Consider the following 14,413-nt stretch of genomic DNA (forward strand, 5'->3'; position numbering starts at 1 on the left):
ATGGGATGGAGGAAGAGGAAGCAGAGATGGCTGATGTTAGCTTTCTTAAGTCCACACAGAACGTCCTTACAGAGCCTGCAGACGAGCAGATAACCCCTTCAGGCTGTGATACTTCCAGGGAACTTTCATATTCCTATAGGATATATTGAATCTGAATTTGTATCTTAATTTAATTGTTAATTTAATTTTTTTCATTTCAGAGACAGCTAATAACGAGCAAGAGAAGTTATGTCTGTATGAACATCTTCTTCTTGGGCCTGCTCTTCTGTCTTCATGAACATTCCTTAATTTTATTGGGTTGGGAAAATAAAAAAGTTTTTATGGGCTTTGTCACAAACATGAATAAGAGGCAGGAAAAGTTTTATATACTATATATTTTTTGAGGTCAAGCTGCCAAGACGTGAAGCGTTTGAAATGCCTGAACTTTCACCTCCCTGCCACAAGAGTGCCTTCTGTACACGGCTAGTGCAGTGGGGTAATTTTCTGACAACAGTATACTCATTCTGTTTTCAATTAGGACTTTTTCCAAGGTCAGATAATTAACTTAAAACCCAAGTAGACACCTTTGAAACCTTCAACCAGCATTATATAGGATAAAAAATGTAGCATAGCACTTTTTTTTTAATGGTAGTATGAGTAAAAAGTCAGAAATGAAAGTCTTGGTGCTGTGAACTTGTATACACGTAGATAATTTCTCTGAAGGCCTGGACAGCCCAGTATATGGCATATGAAGGAGTGGAACCTGAGAATACCTTTTTACTGGGCTGTAATTAAATGCAGTGGTCATTTCTTCAGAAAATGAAACATATACAGGGTGTGATATCCAGTAACAACATGGGTATCTTCTGCCAACCTCTATTTTAAACACAAATTTATTGAAAGAACAGCATTATAACTTATATGATAACTTATGAAAACAGCGAGAAGATATTTAACTATGAGGAGGTTCTTTTAGTCTTATAAATTCTGACACACTTAAAAAGATAACTTCACAGCTGTTAACGTTCGTGCTGATTATTAAGTTGTCTTTAGTCAGATAGCTCCTAATACACATTTGCAGTTTCTAAAACAGATTTCTAACCAGAGACTTACATAAGCCTGTTCCCAAAGGAGAGATAATCTATTGTATTTCCCTGTAGTCCTGTCCTCCAGAAAATGTATGCTATGAGGGACTTTCTTGGTGTTTTCCATTATGCTAAATAATCATTTTGGAGCTGAAGTTGAATGGCAAAGCCTTCTAACAAGTTTTCTGTGTAAACGGGCCCCCAAAATAATTGATCTTACAGATCTGATAGAGAGTAGAAATTTGTTCTGGCGGTGAATGTTGCAAAGGGACTATATTATTAAGAACTGCCTTTACAATATTCTCTGGCATAAGAAAGTAGAATATTGCAGTCAAGGAGAAAGGGTCAATCACCTAAAAAGGCCAAGCATGTGTTGCTATTTTATTAGGTTTATTGTATAAAAAGAACTTCACAAAGTTATTACTACCACCATCAAACTATAAAAATCCCCTCTAAGAACTAACTTCTGTGCTGCATGTGCACATATGACTCCAGCTGAATTTGGTTTGTATTAAATAATTTAATTTATATCCCTGGCCTATCAGGTTTTTACTTTATCTGATATTCTTTGGCTATATCACTATATCTAAGAGTTTCTGCTTATCAGCAGTCTGTTCAGTCTACAGACATCTCAGCTTTATTTAAGGTCACCAATAATGTTGCCTGTAGGAGAGAACCATAAACTTTTATAATCAAAATGTGCACTTTTTTTTTTAAAAGGATTTTTGGTAAGTGGACGTTGCAGAGACTTTTTTTTTTTTGCCTTTTTACAAGCCTTCTATATTAGAGAACTTAAGGCAAGCAGTTAGTCCTATTAAGCATCTAATATTGACACAGAAGTAGGAATTAAAATTTCAAACAGGTAGCCAAACTTTTGTCCACATACTTAAATCATTTCTTGACAAAGACATACCATACACTCCAGAGAGCTGAGGGAACCAGTTAAGGAGCCGAGGGCCCCTAGGATGATACAGGGTGAGGCTGGGCATACAGCTGGGGTCCATGATGACCCAGGAACCTCACCTTCAGCTGCTTCTGGTGGCTGGTTTCCTCCTGTAAGCTGGGGATTCGGTTTAGACACCAGCACCTGTGCCAGCATGGTCCTGCTCCCAATCAAAGAAATAACATAGGCAGGGGAGCCACACTCACTGCTTGTGAGCTGTGTGTTAGATCAGGAGTTAGTTTGACCAGCTATATTGAACAATTGTAAAGTATAAATCAGTTCCATGACAGAAATAGTATTGACGGCAGCAGAAGAGATTGCATTTGGAAAGAAAATATAATGCTGTGAGGGAGCCTCTGTACACTGCAGAGCCACTGTTGTTACCAAAAAGACATGTGTCACTACATTTTTATCTCAGCATTCAGCTTTTTCAAGACGTTAAGCAATTCTAATTGGGAACAAGAGGAATATAAGCCAGTCAGTGACTCAGCATCTCAGTCCTTATGTACTTTGTGGTTACAACTGATATAAAAGCTATTTTAGCTTCTTCTTTCTAAAAGCTGAAATACGTCCGACACATGAAATGTTAATCACATAAATTACCATAAGATCAGAACCTGGCTGCTTGACTTAGCTGAACATCCCTACTTTGAGAAATAAGGCAATCACTATCCCACTAGGGCCCAGAGGTATTTATGTTCCACAAGCTACCAAATCATGTACCATGAATAAAGGGCCAAAATATGTGCAGTTGTTCACCTCTGCAGACCTCTGACTATCAGAGATTGCCAAAGGCAGACATTGGTCTGTGGACCAAAGAGCTTTCCCATGTTAAAGGCTGAGAAGAAGATATGCTCCAGTGTTTGTGTTTACAGGTTATACCTCCAGAGCTGGGGCAGTATACCTTAGCTTTTTTTTTTTTAATATAATCAACATACAAACCCATCTTCAGAAATGTTTATGAAAACCTAGACAATCTTTAGCCTTTTACTTCATCCACAGTTAGTGCAATCATTCCATGCCACAGAGAGTGCTTGACTTCTTCAGGGAACAAACTTGATCAAACCAAGCTAACAAGAAACCTCTGGTAGGAATTTTGTTTCAATTACCAATAAACATAGCCCTAGAAGAGGTTAATTTTGGATCCCATCAGCTCTATGTATGCACACACTGTGTTAGGATCCCAGAATATATTTAGCAGTCTGGCTTGCTAGAGTCTGCTCTTTCACTTAACATATACCTGCTTTCAGAAGAAAACTTCAGCAAGCATGAGGTGCTTGTAGCAGAAGACTAGGGCAATTTAAGTTTTGTTGTGCATTTTAACAGAGAACAAACTTCTGTTAAAATTAGGTACTGAAGTTTGATTTTTGTATTGTTTAATCTATAGAGAACATAATCATTTGGGGAAAAAAATTCTAAAAGAAACACCTAATAGAAAATGCTAATTTAAGTATTGCATTACTATCACAGAAATATATTAGATGAGCTGTTTTGTTTTTGTTTTTAATAGTTACACATGATGATTGAAACAAATTTTAAATGGTGAAATTAATATGTCAAGCTGAATTGCTTTATCTTTTTAAAAAACACATCAACTAATATAACACTGCTTAAAGAGTACAAGTTTTTGCCATCTATATGGAAGGCTGGTCATTTATGTTAAGAATTGCTATGTTAGAGCTATAAATAAAAGTGTTTATTTCAGTTATTCTAGAATTCCTCTGCTGGAAGAATTCATATTTAGGCTTGAATTGTTCAAGAACATGTGTTGGCTCCCCCGCTAAAAGCTAAAGAAACTTACAGCTAACAGTGGATTTTTGTTCCTGACTTTTTGCAGAATTGCATCTACTTACTGATACAAACATTTTTAATGTAAGTAATCTGTTGTGTCTCGTGAGTTGCATCCAGCATATGTTCTTACAGGTGCTTCTCTTACATTTCAATCTCAGTTTATATCTTGCTGGGAAAAACAGTAGTTTATTCATATCCCTCTGTACCAATGAAGGCACCCAAAGGAGTTCTATAAAGGACTTTAAATCAGCAAACAGGCAAGTTAGCACAAAAAAACATCAAAACTGCCATCTAGTGTTAGGTTTAGGCTGGCAAAGAGGCAGCATAGCATAAAAAAGGCAGCTGGTCACACAGTGGTAATAATGTGAGGTAAGAAGGGATAACTCTAGCTGTACAAGGCTGAACTTGGCTTATTTTCAACACTATTGATATCTGCTGATGGTGAGCTCAACTAATTCTGCTACAAATAAGTTAAATATATTCCAACAAAGTAATTACATCTGAGAAAAGCAATAAAGAAAAACAAAAAATATAAATTGGGAATCTGCTTAAGTAATATAACTCAATTCAATTCAATTATTCCTAATTGACAAAAGTGAAGCAACATTTGCTCAATGTTTCCTATAAAATCATTGTCATGTTGCCACTCACTCCTTCCTAATAAGTCTGATGGTGTTTCTGTTTTGTTAGCTGGGATTGCTTCTTGAGTCAAAGAACTACCACCAAGCTGCAGAAGATAAAAAAAAGCTTGAATAGTGTAGCCAAAGAGAGAGAACAAGAAAGAAGCTGGGACTAATAGCATTTGTGAGTAGAAAGCTTATATGCAGAAAAGTCAGGCACTTTTCAAAAGCTGTTGCTTAAAATTTAGATCATCTGATACATGAAATACATTACCCTGCCTCTCATAAAGGTAATTATCTCCTAATCTGGAGATAAGGGAAAGCAAGATACAGCTATAAAAAAAACATACAGCTGTACATACTTGCTATGACAGTCTCCTTATTAATTTCCTTTCTTTAAAGACACAAATTATGAACTCAGTGGAGAGCAGGAGAAATACCCAATTCGAGCAATATTTGGAAAGGCTGACTGTTTTCACAAGTTTCACAAGTTTCTGTGTAATACTGCCTAAATACTGCTAAAGCAATACCAGAAAGGCCTGAAAAATATGAAATAGTTATCATAACAGCGCAACTGAAGTAATGAGAGCTAGAGAGTAGGGCTGACAAGCGCGAAGGTAAGAGACCACCGGTGGGATCTTTATAGCTTATCAAAGGATCGACATGATTCACAAAAGATTGTTGTGGAGGTTTGTTTGCAGGAGGATGTTCAAACTGAGCAGTATCTGTATATGTCATTTAAAGATATATACTGATACTAGGTGTATACAGATAGCAACCGAACGCATGCTGCTATACTGGAGTTTTCTTGCTTGCTTAGTATACAAAGTCATTAACCAATTAAGTGCATAAGAGATGATCACCAATAGGCATTTTAACATCATGCTTAGAAAACAAGTGATATGCACATAGGAAAACTGCAGTTTGGATTTAAGTTGTTGGGCAGCTCAGCCCACAGTGCTGTCACTTGACCAATGGCAAACCTGCATCATGCCCTGTCTCTGCTATACTGCTGTAATAAGGATGCTGGAGTGACAAATCCAGTGCTGAGTCAGGCTTTGTGGCTTACCAAAACTGAGCAAGTTTGGTCACAAGAAGAGATGGGACTAGAAATGGATGCTGGAGCTGTCAATCACAGCAGATTCCAGAAAGACTAGCCTACAGGTCTCCCTTTCATAACATGGTTGAAGAAGCTACAGCTGAAATGGTGCATTCCCTAAGCTGCCGTGTATATCTATTTTTTTTGGAAAATGAAGATGGGGGATAATGCTACTGTCACTGTATGTATATATATGTATATATATAAAAAATTGGATGGCCATCTTTGCAGAAGAGAACATAACAAAGATGTTCAGGTCAACAGACTGTCAGCAAAGAGAATTTTTGTTCATTTACACCGAATAAACCAATATTGGGCTCTAGCACATGGCTGTGGGGAAGACAAGAAATCTAGTCAACCATGAGATAGCTGACTTTCAAACAAGTTCTTTAAAAACATAGTATCCATTTCTACTTGTTTAGCTAGAAGATAAATGCAAAGGGATGGAATAACATAACATCACCAGTCTGACTCCCAGTATCGTTTAGACACTCTGTCAAGAAGACATTTCTGTTCTTAACTGGGAGAACTGCCAAGAACTAATGTTGCTGTAGCTGAAAGCTTCTTATCTTGGAAGACTATTTTCATCCTTAGCTATTAGGAGATAGGCAATAAATCTATTTTTTGGTTTGAATCATTTCTTATTGAAGAAGCATGATAAGGATTTCTTGTAAGGGAGTATAAAAGCATAACAGCCTTGAAAAAAATGGCAGAACTGAATCTCAGGTAAATAAATATGTAAAGCACTTGTTTAAAAATAAGAATCAAGAAGAGAAAAGTTTGTTCCCAAAAGACACAAGCACATTTTATAGATGCAATTATCATTTATTCTCATTAAAAAGGATATTTTCCCTCATAAACTTGAAACGTCTGGTTTTTTTGTTTGTTTTAATTAAGCTATAGTGAAAGCTGAATTCTATGGAAAAGGTTTCAGGGAGAGATTCATTTGCAGCTGATTTACAGATGTTAGCACATTACTTCAGAAAAGTATGATTTTCTTCTTTCTGAAATGAGTGTTCACTCTCTTAAGTAATTGCTTCCACAAGAACAAAATGTGAGTGGGTCCCAATACTAATCTATTCTGCAAAGAAAATGTTTAAGAAGGCTTAGAAACAAATACAGCAAAATTCCCCAAAACATAGAAGTGAAAATGTATCCTAAGCAGTTCAAGTGTTCTACAGTTTTCCCATTTCTATCATTTTTTCTTATTTAAAAGTTACTAAATCCTACTAAATATTAAAATAATTATAATTTTCCATGTCCAGATCACCCCTAGTGTAACTGTCATACATTCATTTAAAAATGTGTACTTTATTATCTGAATATCCAGCCATAATCATAAAATAAGGCCCCTACTTGCAATAAGTTCAGACATACCCTGATTTGAGCAACAAGCTCAGCTGATTTCAGCAAGGCTCCCACAGACTTCAGGGTTTGCCTGCACAGAACTAATTGCAAGCTTGCATTTTAGAGAATGCAAGGTCCCAGAGCACCTTTCCTAAGATTAGTGATTTCAGCTGTCTGTAACTGCCTACAGTCAATCATAGGAACGGGACCTAATGGAGGAGCACTGAATCTAAAACTGCTATTGCAGGATATTCAGTCTCTATTTATAGTCATGCTGAAGCATCTTGGATGGATCCTTGAATGGCAACAGCTTCAATCTCAACTCGGGCACCCTGTGAGCAAAGCAATGAAGAAACGTATTAGGAAATGTGTGTATGTGTATATATAATATATATATATTTATTTATTTTAGGTGAAGCAACTGGATGTATTCCACTTAAGAAAAGGCTGACCTTGTAAAAACAGGGAGTGACATTAGAAGGAGATTATATTCCTGGCAGTTGTATTACTAATTTAGTAAAGTTAAATAATACTGAAAATTTGCTTTAATATTAAGTATGATAACCCCTTATTTCTAGGGTAGTAGGCATCTTCCACCACACAAAAACATATTTCATGTTTTCAGATCTCTTTTATTATATGTGGGAATAAGACTGGTATACTTAAAAACAAAAACTAAATACTTAAGAAGATTATCCACCAAAATAATTGCACTTGAAGCTATTCCTGAGTAAGAAAAGCTGTCAGAAGGTTTCAAAAGTAAGGAATTCCAGAAAATTCATTTTTGTAGGCAAAAAAGTGACACTTACTTTTGGCAAAGCAGCAACTTGATAGGCTGCTCTGGCTGGGAAGTTCATATTGAAAACTGTAATTTAAACAGGAACATCCACCAATCATTTAACTTTGCTTGATAAAACAAAGTTTAAAGTAATCTGTATAAAAAGCAGTCAGTAGAATGGTTTCATATTCAAGGCTACAAGACAAATAGTCTTCTGTGCCAATTTTCTTCTTCTCCATTTTTTGGTTACTCACTGCTCTAACACCTCAGCAAGCTACCATTCATCATCAAGAATGCAACTACAGACATGATCTACAGACATGATCTACAGGCTAGTGATAATTTTTCACTCTGCTGACACGGCCTTGACACCAACTCAGCTGAACCTGAAAAGATTAAATCAGAGCAGTGATCACCCAATTGCAGAGACCAGAGGGTGGAAGAGGGCTCTTTCACAGACAGCAGCAGGAGGGAGAAACAGGTCCCTGACAAAAGAGTCCTGAGCAAAGACTCCAGATTTGCATGCCGTAAACTGGGTGTCAGCCTTACTCGTACCAAAGAAAGAGGAAAAAGAAGGCCTCTTGCACTGCAGGCCCTGACCTATTTCTACAGGCCTTGAGCTCAAGGGTATTAACAGGAAAAAAAAAAAAAAAAAAAAGATACTGGTTAAAAATATAAGAGCTGCATTTGCATCATTACATGAAACTTCTACTAGTGAGAGTTAATGCTAAGCTCAGAAATGGTAATTTCACTGCCCTGCACTGACAAAGCAGGTTGATAAGCCAAAGTCAAAGAACAGCTAGAACTACTTTATTGAGTTACAAGTACAAGGGGTGTTTGGCAATAAGTAAATATGTATCCAGCTGATCAGTTCTTACAGTTCAGAAACACTATCTATCTAATGAAAATCCAAAGCTATATAAAAAAAACTTGAGTGCATACTCTCCCAAATTCTTTTTCAATATGTGGCTCATCGGAATCACCTACTTCAGTCTATGTTCAGTTTTTTTTTAATTACACATTATTCTTTTAAAATTTTTGTTTTAATGTTACCTTTCTTCCAGAATCTTAAAGAATCTGAAGTTGTATCATCTAAGTCATTATCACACTTTGGTGACAGTGAATACAACTTGTTCTACAAGCCATACTGATAAAATAGAAACAAAACATCTACTTACATTGTCTGTAAATATCATTAATATCATTGAAGTCTTTCATGTCTGCCATCAAAACAGTAGTCTTCACAACTAGAAATTACATAACTGCAGTTATTTTGGACCTTTGACTTTTATACAAAAGTTGAAAATCTTTAGTGCATTACTTATACTATATTTTTATTCCAAATATTTATGTCAAATATTCTAATTGTTTTGAAAAGTTCTGCAGAGAGATATTGACTGTTAGAGCTACTAAATCAGCTTATTTCACTACTAGTTTAGAAACAGCAAGGTATCCCAAAATGTAAATACATTACTTCCTTTATAAAATTCTCAGGAACATTTATTGTGGTTAAAGAATCATTTTTTTCTTTCAGATTGAGACCTTTCAAATCACCTAAGAAATCTTGATATCTAGTACATATTAAAATTGGATATCCCTGACCAGCTTTGAAAATATCTGCTTTAAATTTTGTTCTAAGCCCAATTCTTCCAAAAGGCACAGAACTGATGAAGCAGGTGAATTAAAAACCTGTTATAATCCAACTGTTGGCAATTAATTATATCATATACATTATTTGCTACCAACCCCCCCCCCCCCCCCATAAAATGCCTGAAGATATTGTCTATGCTAGGATTTTTTTTATCCATGACTGCCCAAACCAGCATTATTCCTGGTTTGGCTCCACTATTAGAATCCTCTTAAAAAAAAAAAGGTGCTGAAAGTACCTAGAATATTAACACCATTGCTACAGACCTGCTTTTACCTGGAGTAAAGTCTAGGATGCTTAAAATGCCTGTAGCCAGTTGCAGCTCAACCTACAGCTGAGCCTCCTCAGTTAGGAGTTAAAATATTAGTACCACAGGCAGGAATTTCTGGTGAAAGGCAGATACCCAATGATACCCATCACATAAAGAAGACTTGCATGTTGATTTTTTTAACCCAGACTCCTGACGCCTTTTATCTCCTCCAGGTATTGGTAACAACTGCACATTTAGCAAACAGCTTTAAAGGTCACTTCATTTTTTTATCCAGGTAAAAAAGTCACTTACTTGTCACCATCATGGCAGCACTTACCATTGCAGTAGTCACAGCCTGCAGCTTTTAGGATTTCTCCCATGTTTTTTAGGGCCTATCAAGAAATGAGATAAAATCTTTAAGTATCAGCTGTGTTGTATTTAAGTAAGTGTGTCTTACTCAACAGTAAGTAGCAACCTGACTACATCCATGGTTATAGTTTGAGTTTACCCAGCTTTCAACAGTCATCAGTGGGCAAGCAAAACAGGAGAGAAATTAAAAAATGAAATAATAAAAAGGAACTTCCTCTAAACCCCTAATATTGAACTGCCCACTCATTAAATGAGAATATAAGATGCAGCCCTATCTCATCCTATCTACTACCCCACACATCCCCTTTGCTCCTGGAGGAACAAATCCTCTTTCCCCAACTCCAAGCCAGGTTTCTTACTGGGGGTCTGATTCTTTGTTACAAGCATTGACTCCTTCCTGTATGAAACACAGATTCCTGCCTTGGCCTCCAAGCTGTTTGGGTGGAAAACAACAGGGATGGGTTGGAATTTTCCCTCCTGCTTTTCCCTCATTTTGGAGGATGTGAAAGGTGCTCTCTAAGGTGCTCCCATTCCTCAGGGGTTCACATTTAACTGAGCACATGCCAACTCCATAGCAAATCTATTGTTAGAAGACATCTTACCTGCTTAGCTTCTTCCTTTGCCCCTCCAGAGACAAGCTGTCCGCTGGCAGGTTCTATACCGATCTGTCCTGCAATATACATGGTCCGGTCTACCAGCACTGCTTGGCTGAAAAAATAAGTGACATTTTAGGTTGGGGAAAAATATTTCTGAATGAGTTCTCAATCAAAACATTTAACTATCCACCTCTGCAAGCACTCTCCTGTAAGGACATTTTGCATTTTCTTCAGTAATTTATAGTATCTCAGAAAGATACAGGAGTTGGGTTATACATGCACAAGCTGTACACAGTCATATACTCACTCTACTTATGCTTTGGAAGTGCTGGGCTTGAGCCTCTTATGGAAGCACACAGCTACATTAGCGTGACTCTATGCTTGAAGTAATAGGCCTTGTCTCTCAAAAGGGCACAAGACATTAGCACAGCAACACAGCACTAACACAGATACATAGCTTCCAGACTAGAGCTAACACAGAAGGGAGGCTGAATAAATGTTTCTTGCATCTGCCCAAATATCCCACCCTAATTTGACAGAGGTGGGTGACACCTTTCATCTACATTTCAGCTGCAGAGCAATGGAGAGAGAGAAAGCGAGAGAGTGAGCGAGAGAGCATGAGAGAGCTTATTATTAAACTCATCACTTTTTTCCTCATATGGACACTGTGAGAAATGAGTTACAGCTGTGAAGTGAAGCCCCACACACTGGATCTCTGGCAGTATTTCTCCAGAGTCATGAATTTGGACAGTCAGCACAGCACCCCAATCACTCCATTCCCAGCACAGTCTCCTCTGAACAAATAACCTGGGTGATCTGTTGGCAGAGTCAGTTCAGACAAATGCAAAATTCAAACTATCTGCAAAACATTTTTATATGTGTCAGGTGTGTTTTTGCTGAAGTAAAGTTGGCCAGTGGTAATGTTGCTCAATTACACAAAGAGATTAAAAGATTCAAACCAAGATTCAAACCACCTAGCAAACATTATGCAAGAGACATAATTTTCTTCTCTTCAGTTGGTAATTAAAAATAATTTGCAAAGAAACTAGAGAAAGGCTCCTTTCAAAATGTTTGTGGTGTGTCAACATAATTTTTCTTATTTCTTCCCATCCCACGAGAAAAGTATTGTTCTGACAGTTCAACAAGCCTCTTGCATTATACAGACTAGAGTCAGACACCTGCCTCATGTATCTAAATTAGAAGGTTAGCTCCCTATAAAGTCAATAGAGAAAGAAAGGGACTCCTTCAGAGAGCACTTTATTAGATTTCTTCTCTAAATTGCTCTCTCCATTGACTTCATAGGGAGCCTAGCCTAATTTAGGCGCTCAGTAAAATGATTAAGGTTAGGCAATCTGAACAGTGTCATCACTCCCATCTTTCCTTTTACCTCTGTCCCGCATTCTCCTACAATTGCATAAGGGGAAAAAAAAAAAAAAAGAGCCAGTAACTTATCTGATGTAGTAAAATACTTTATTTGATGATTATTCTCTCTGCCATCAGCAGCTTACCAAGCTGGAGTAAATGACAAAACTACACAATGTAAAGAAGAGAAACTGGCAAAAGAAAGTTTTTATAGTTGATGCAATCTTGTTGATAGAGAATGCGCATATGAACACAACATAGACTCTGCTTTTATTTTGTTTTCTTTCCTACAATGTCTTACTTTTTCTGAGGCACATGCCCATTAGACCACAAACTTCTGCTTCAGTTTGATGCCAGGTTCTCCATGCAACAGCAAGATACTAGCTCTCCAAAAAACAGATTGTCTTGTACTGCTTATTATACAGGAAATAATACAACAAAGAATTTATCACAACAGAGGCTTTTGGACAGTCCTAAATCATGAATAATTAGAATTAGGAAAAAAACATGCAGAAGCTTTCTGAAAAGTCAGATGAGCACTTACAGTAATCTTATGGAGTCCCCTTCTCTGCTCTTCACCTCCTCCTACACTCATCAGTGGCACCCCCCATTCACTGATACTATTAATAATTCACCAACTAAAGGGTATGCTTACACTGCGTTCAAAGCTGTGAGCAATGCTCACAGACTTCAACTACACAAATTCCAGTCACATTTTAGCTGCAGACAAATCCTACAACTAGGGTCAGTCGTAGCTACTCTTTAATTTCTGATTCAGCAAAGATTTAAGAATGTGCCTAAAGTCATTCAGATTTCAGTTTACTGAAGTGCTTAATCGGATGGATAATACGACCTTAGGAAAACACAATGCATCAGAGAGAGGGAGTTAAGAAACATTCTCTTTAAAGACAATGACTGTAAAAGTTAATCAGATTTTTTTTAAAAAACACAAAGGATTGTTAATACAAGAATAACATATACATACATATACATATGTTTATACATAAGATTACTGGAAATTGGATGAGGTAATGGAAATACAAAGATACGGTAAAAATAGGTCACTACAAAGCATACTGAAGGGCTGGAGCAGAATGAAGAACGTAACCCATGCATCCCAATTCTTCATTCATACTTAAGCCCTCATTCCTCTGTTACCATGCTCAGATCCCACGGCAGAAACATAGCAGTTACTTTCTGTGAATTCCTGCTCACTGGACTTTGAGAAGTTCACTGGAACCTGATAAACTAAGTTAATGATAGACCTGTCAAAGCAGTTACAGGCTGTACAATAAACAGCATTTCATTAAAAACCACCACCAAGCAAAAAAAGTTGGAATGCAGTTAATCTACAGCAGAAGGGGAGGGCTAAGGTGAAGGATAGGCCAGTTAGTATGCATGCAGTGGAAGAATTCTTGCTTTCCCATGTCTTAGGTGTTCTTCTAACTGCAACAGATGCCAAGCCCCTTGCTGCAATCCACCAATTCATAGTTTATAGGAATTAACCTTCATGTAATAATGCTGTCTCTGCTTCTAGATTTTTTTTCTCCATCTTTATTATTTCTATAAAGAATACAAAAATTTCAAAGCTCAGAAAGATCAATTTCAAAGTAATTGGGGGGGGAAAGCATCTGGAAAGCACAGAAGTAGAAAACTTAAAATCTAAGGAGACTGCGTTTACAGTGGAGAAGAGTCAGAACGCAGCACTAAAAGTTCTTACAAAATGATGTTAAAAATCCCTCAGTGCCTTCAAAATGATAGCACACGATATTTACTGGCCACTTATCCAAATATCAAAGAAGAACCTTTCTCCAATTAAAACTGGGATTTTAAAAAAACCTTAAGTTCTGAACTGTTGCAGCTGATGGGTTCTTTGAGAAAATACCTAACAACATCCTACTTATTTTTACAGCCACCAGCTTTGACTCTGAAAAGCATTACAATGCCTTGTTGCACATACTAAGCAAGAGAAGATTTGCAGTTCCCAGTCCGTCAACTCTCTCACTGCCAAGCACACACTGGATCAGATCTAACGTTCACCCTCCACACCCTCCGGAGCTCAGACTCACTGCTGACCTGCGTATACAACCCCTGGCTTCAGAGCTTTTTTTTTTTTTTGTGAGGAATCAATTTTTTTCCTTGCATTTTTTTCCACATGCTGCCTGTCACCGATATCAAAATCATTTTCCAAATCTGATTTTTTTTGGTAGACGCTTACAAACATCACTTACAACGGCTGGGCATCACTTACAACGGCTGGGAAACCCCCCAGCGCCGGGCGCCCAGCCGCCTGCTGGAAACCCTAACGGCAGAGCCTGCTCCCTCTCATACCTGCATCTCCCCCGCGCTGCGCCATACCTGTAGGGGCCCAGCGCAGCGGGCGCCTTAGCTGTGCTGATTATCTTCCTCACCACGGTAGCCATGGCCGCCAACAGCCCCTCACACCACCGCCTCCCGCCCAGCCCCCGGGCGCCCGCCCACAGCTACCGCGCGCATGCGCCCCTCCCGCAGGGGGTTCTGGGAGATGTAGTCCTGCGAGGGCGCCG

General features: G+C 37.8%; 1 protein-coding gene across 1 annotated transcript; it reads right to left on the minus strand.

Moving 5' to 3' along the window:
• Nucleotides 1–854: 854 nt before the first annotated feature.
• On the minus strand, nucleotides 855–14,323 carry RIDA (reactive intermediate imine deaminase A homolog). Its single transcript, XM_013941937.2, has 6 exons — nucleotides 14,226–14,323; nucleotides 10,512–10,617; nucleotides 9,878–9,932; nucleotides 8,821–8,889; nucleotides 7,674–7,729; nucleotides 855–7,196 (listed from the first exon to the last, which is right to left on the minus strand). Exons 1-6 carry the CDS (start codon nucleotides 14,288–14,290, stop codon nucleotides 7,134–7,136), a joined length of 414 nt encoding a protein of 137 aa, XP_013797391.1. The 5' UTR covers nucleotides 14,291–14,323; the 3' UTR covers nucleotides 855–7,133.
• Between the last annotated feature and the right edge of the window lie 90 nt (nucleotides 14,324–14,413).

Source organism: Apteryx mantelli, chromosome 2 (assembly GCF_036417845.1).
Source record: "Apteryx mantelli isolate bAptMan1 chromosome 2, bAptMan1.hap1, whole genome shotgun sequence".
Taxonomy (NCBI): Eukaryota; Metazoa; Chordata; class Aves; order Apterygiformes; family Apterygidae; genus Apteryx; species Apteryx mantelli.

What these genes read in the sequence shown, in the direction of transcription:
- RIDA (XM_013941937.2), bottom strand. Translation starts at nt 14,290, where the DNA reads ATGGCTACCGTGGTGAGGAAGATAATCAGCACAGCTAAGGCGCCCGCT. An exon ending in GCTGCGCTGGGCCCCTACAG is followed by an intron (nt 10,618 to 14,225) that starts GTATGGCGCAGC and finishes TTATTTTTTCAG; the next exon opens with CCAAGCAGTGCTGGTAGACC. An exon ending in TAATGATATTTACAGACAAT is followed by an intron (nt 7,730 to 8,820) that starts GTAAGTAGATGT and finishes TTTAAATTACAG; the next exon opens with TTTTCAATATGAACTTCCCA.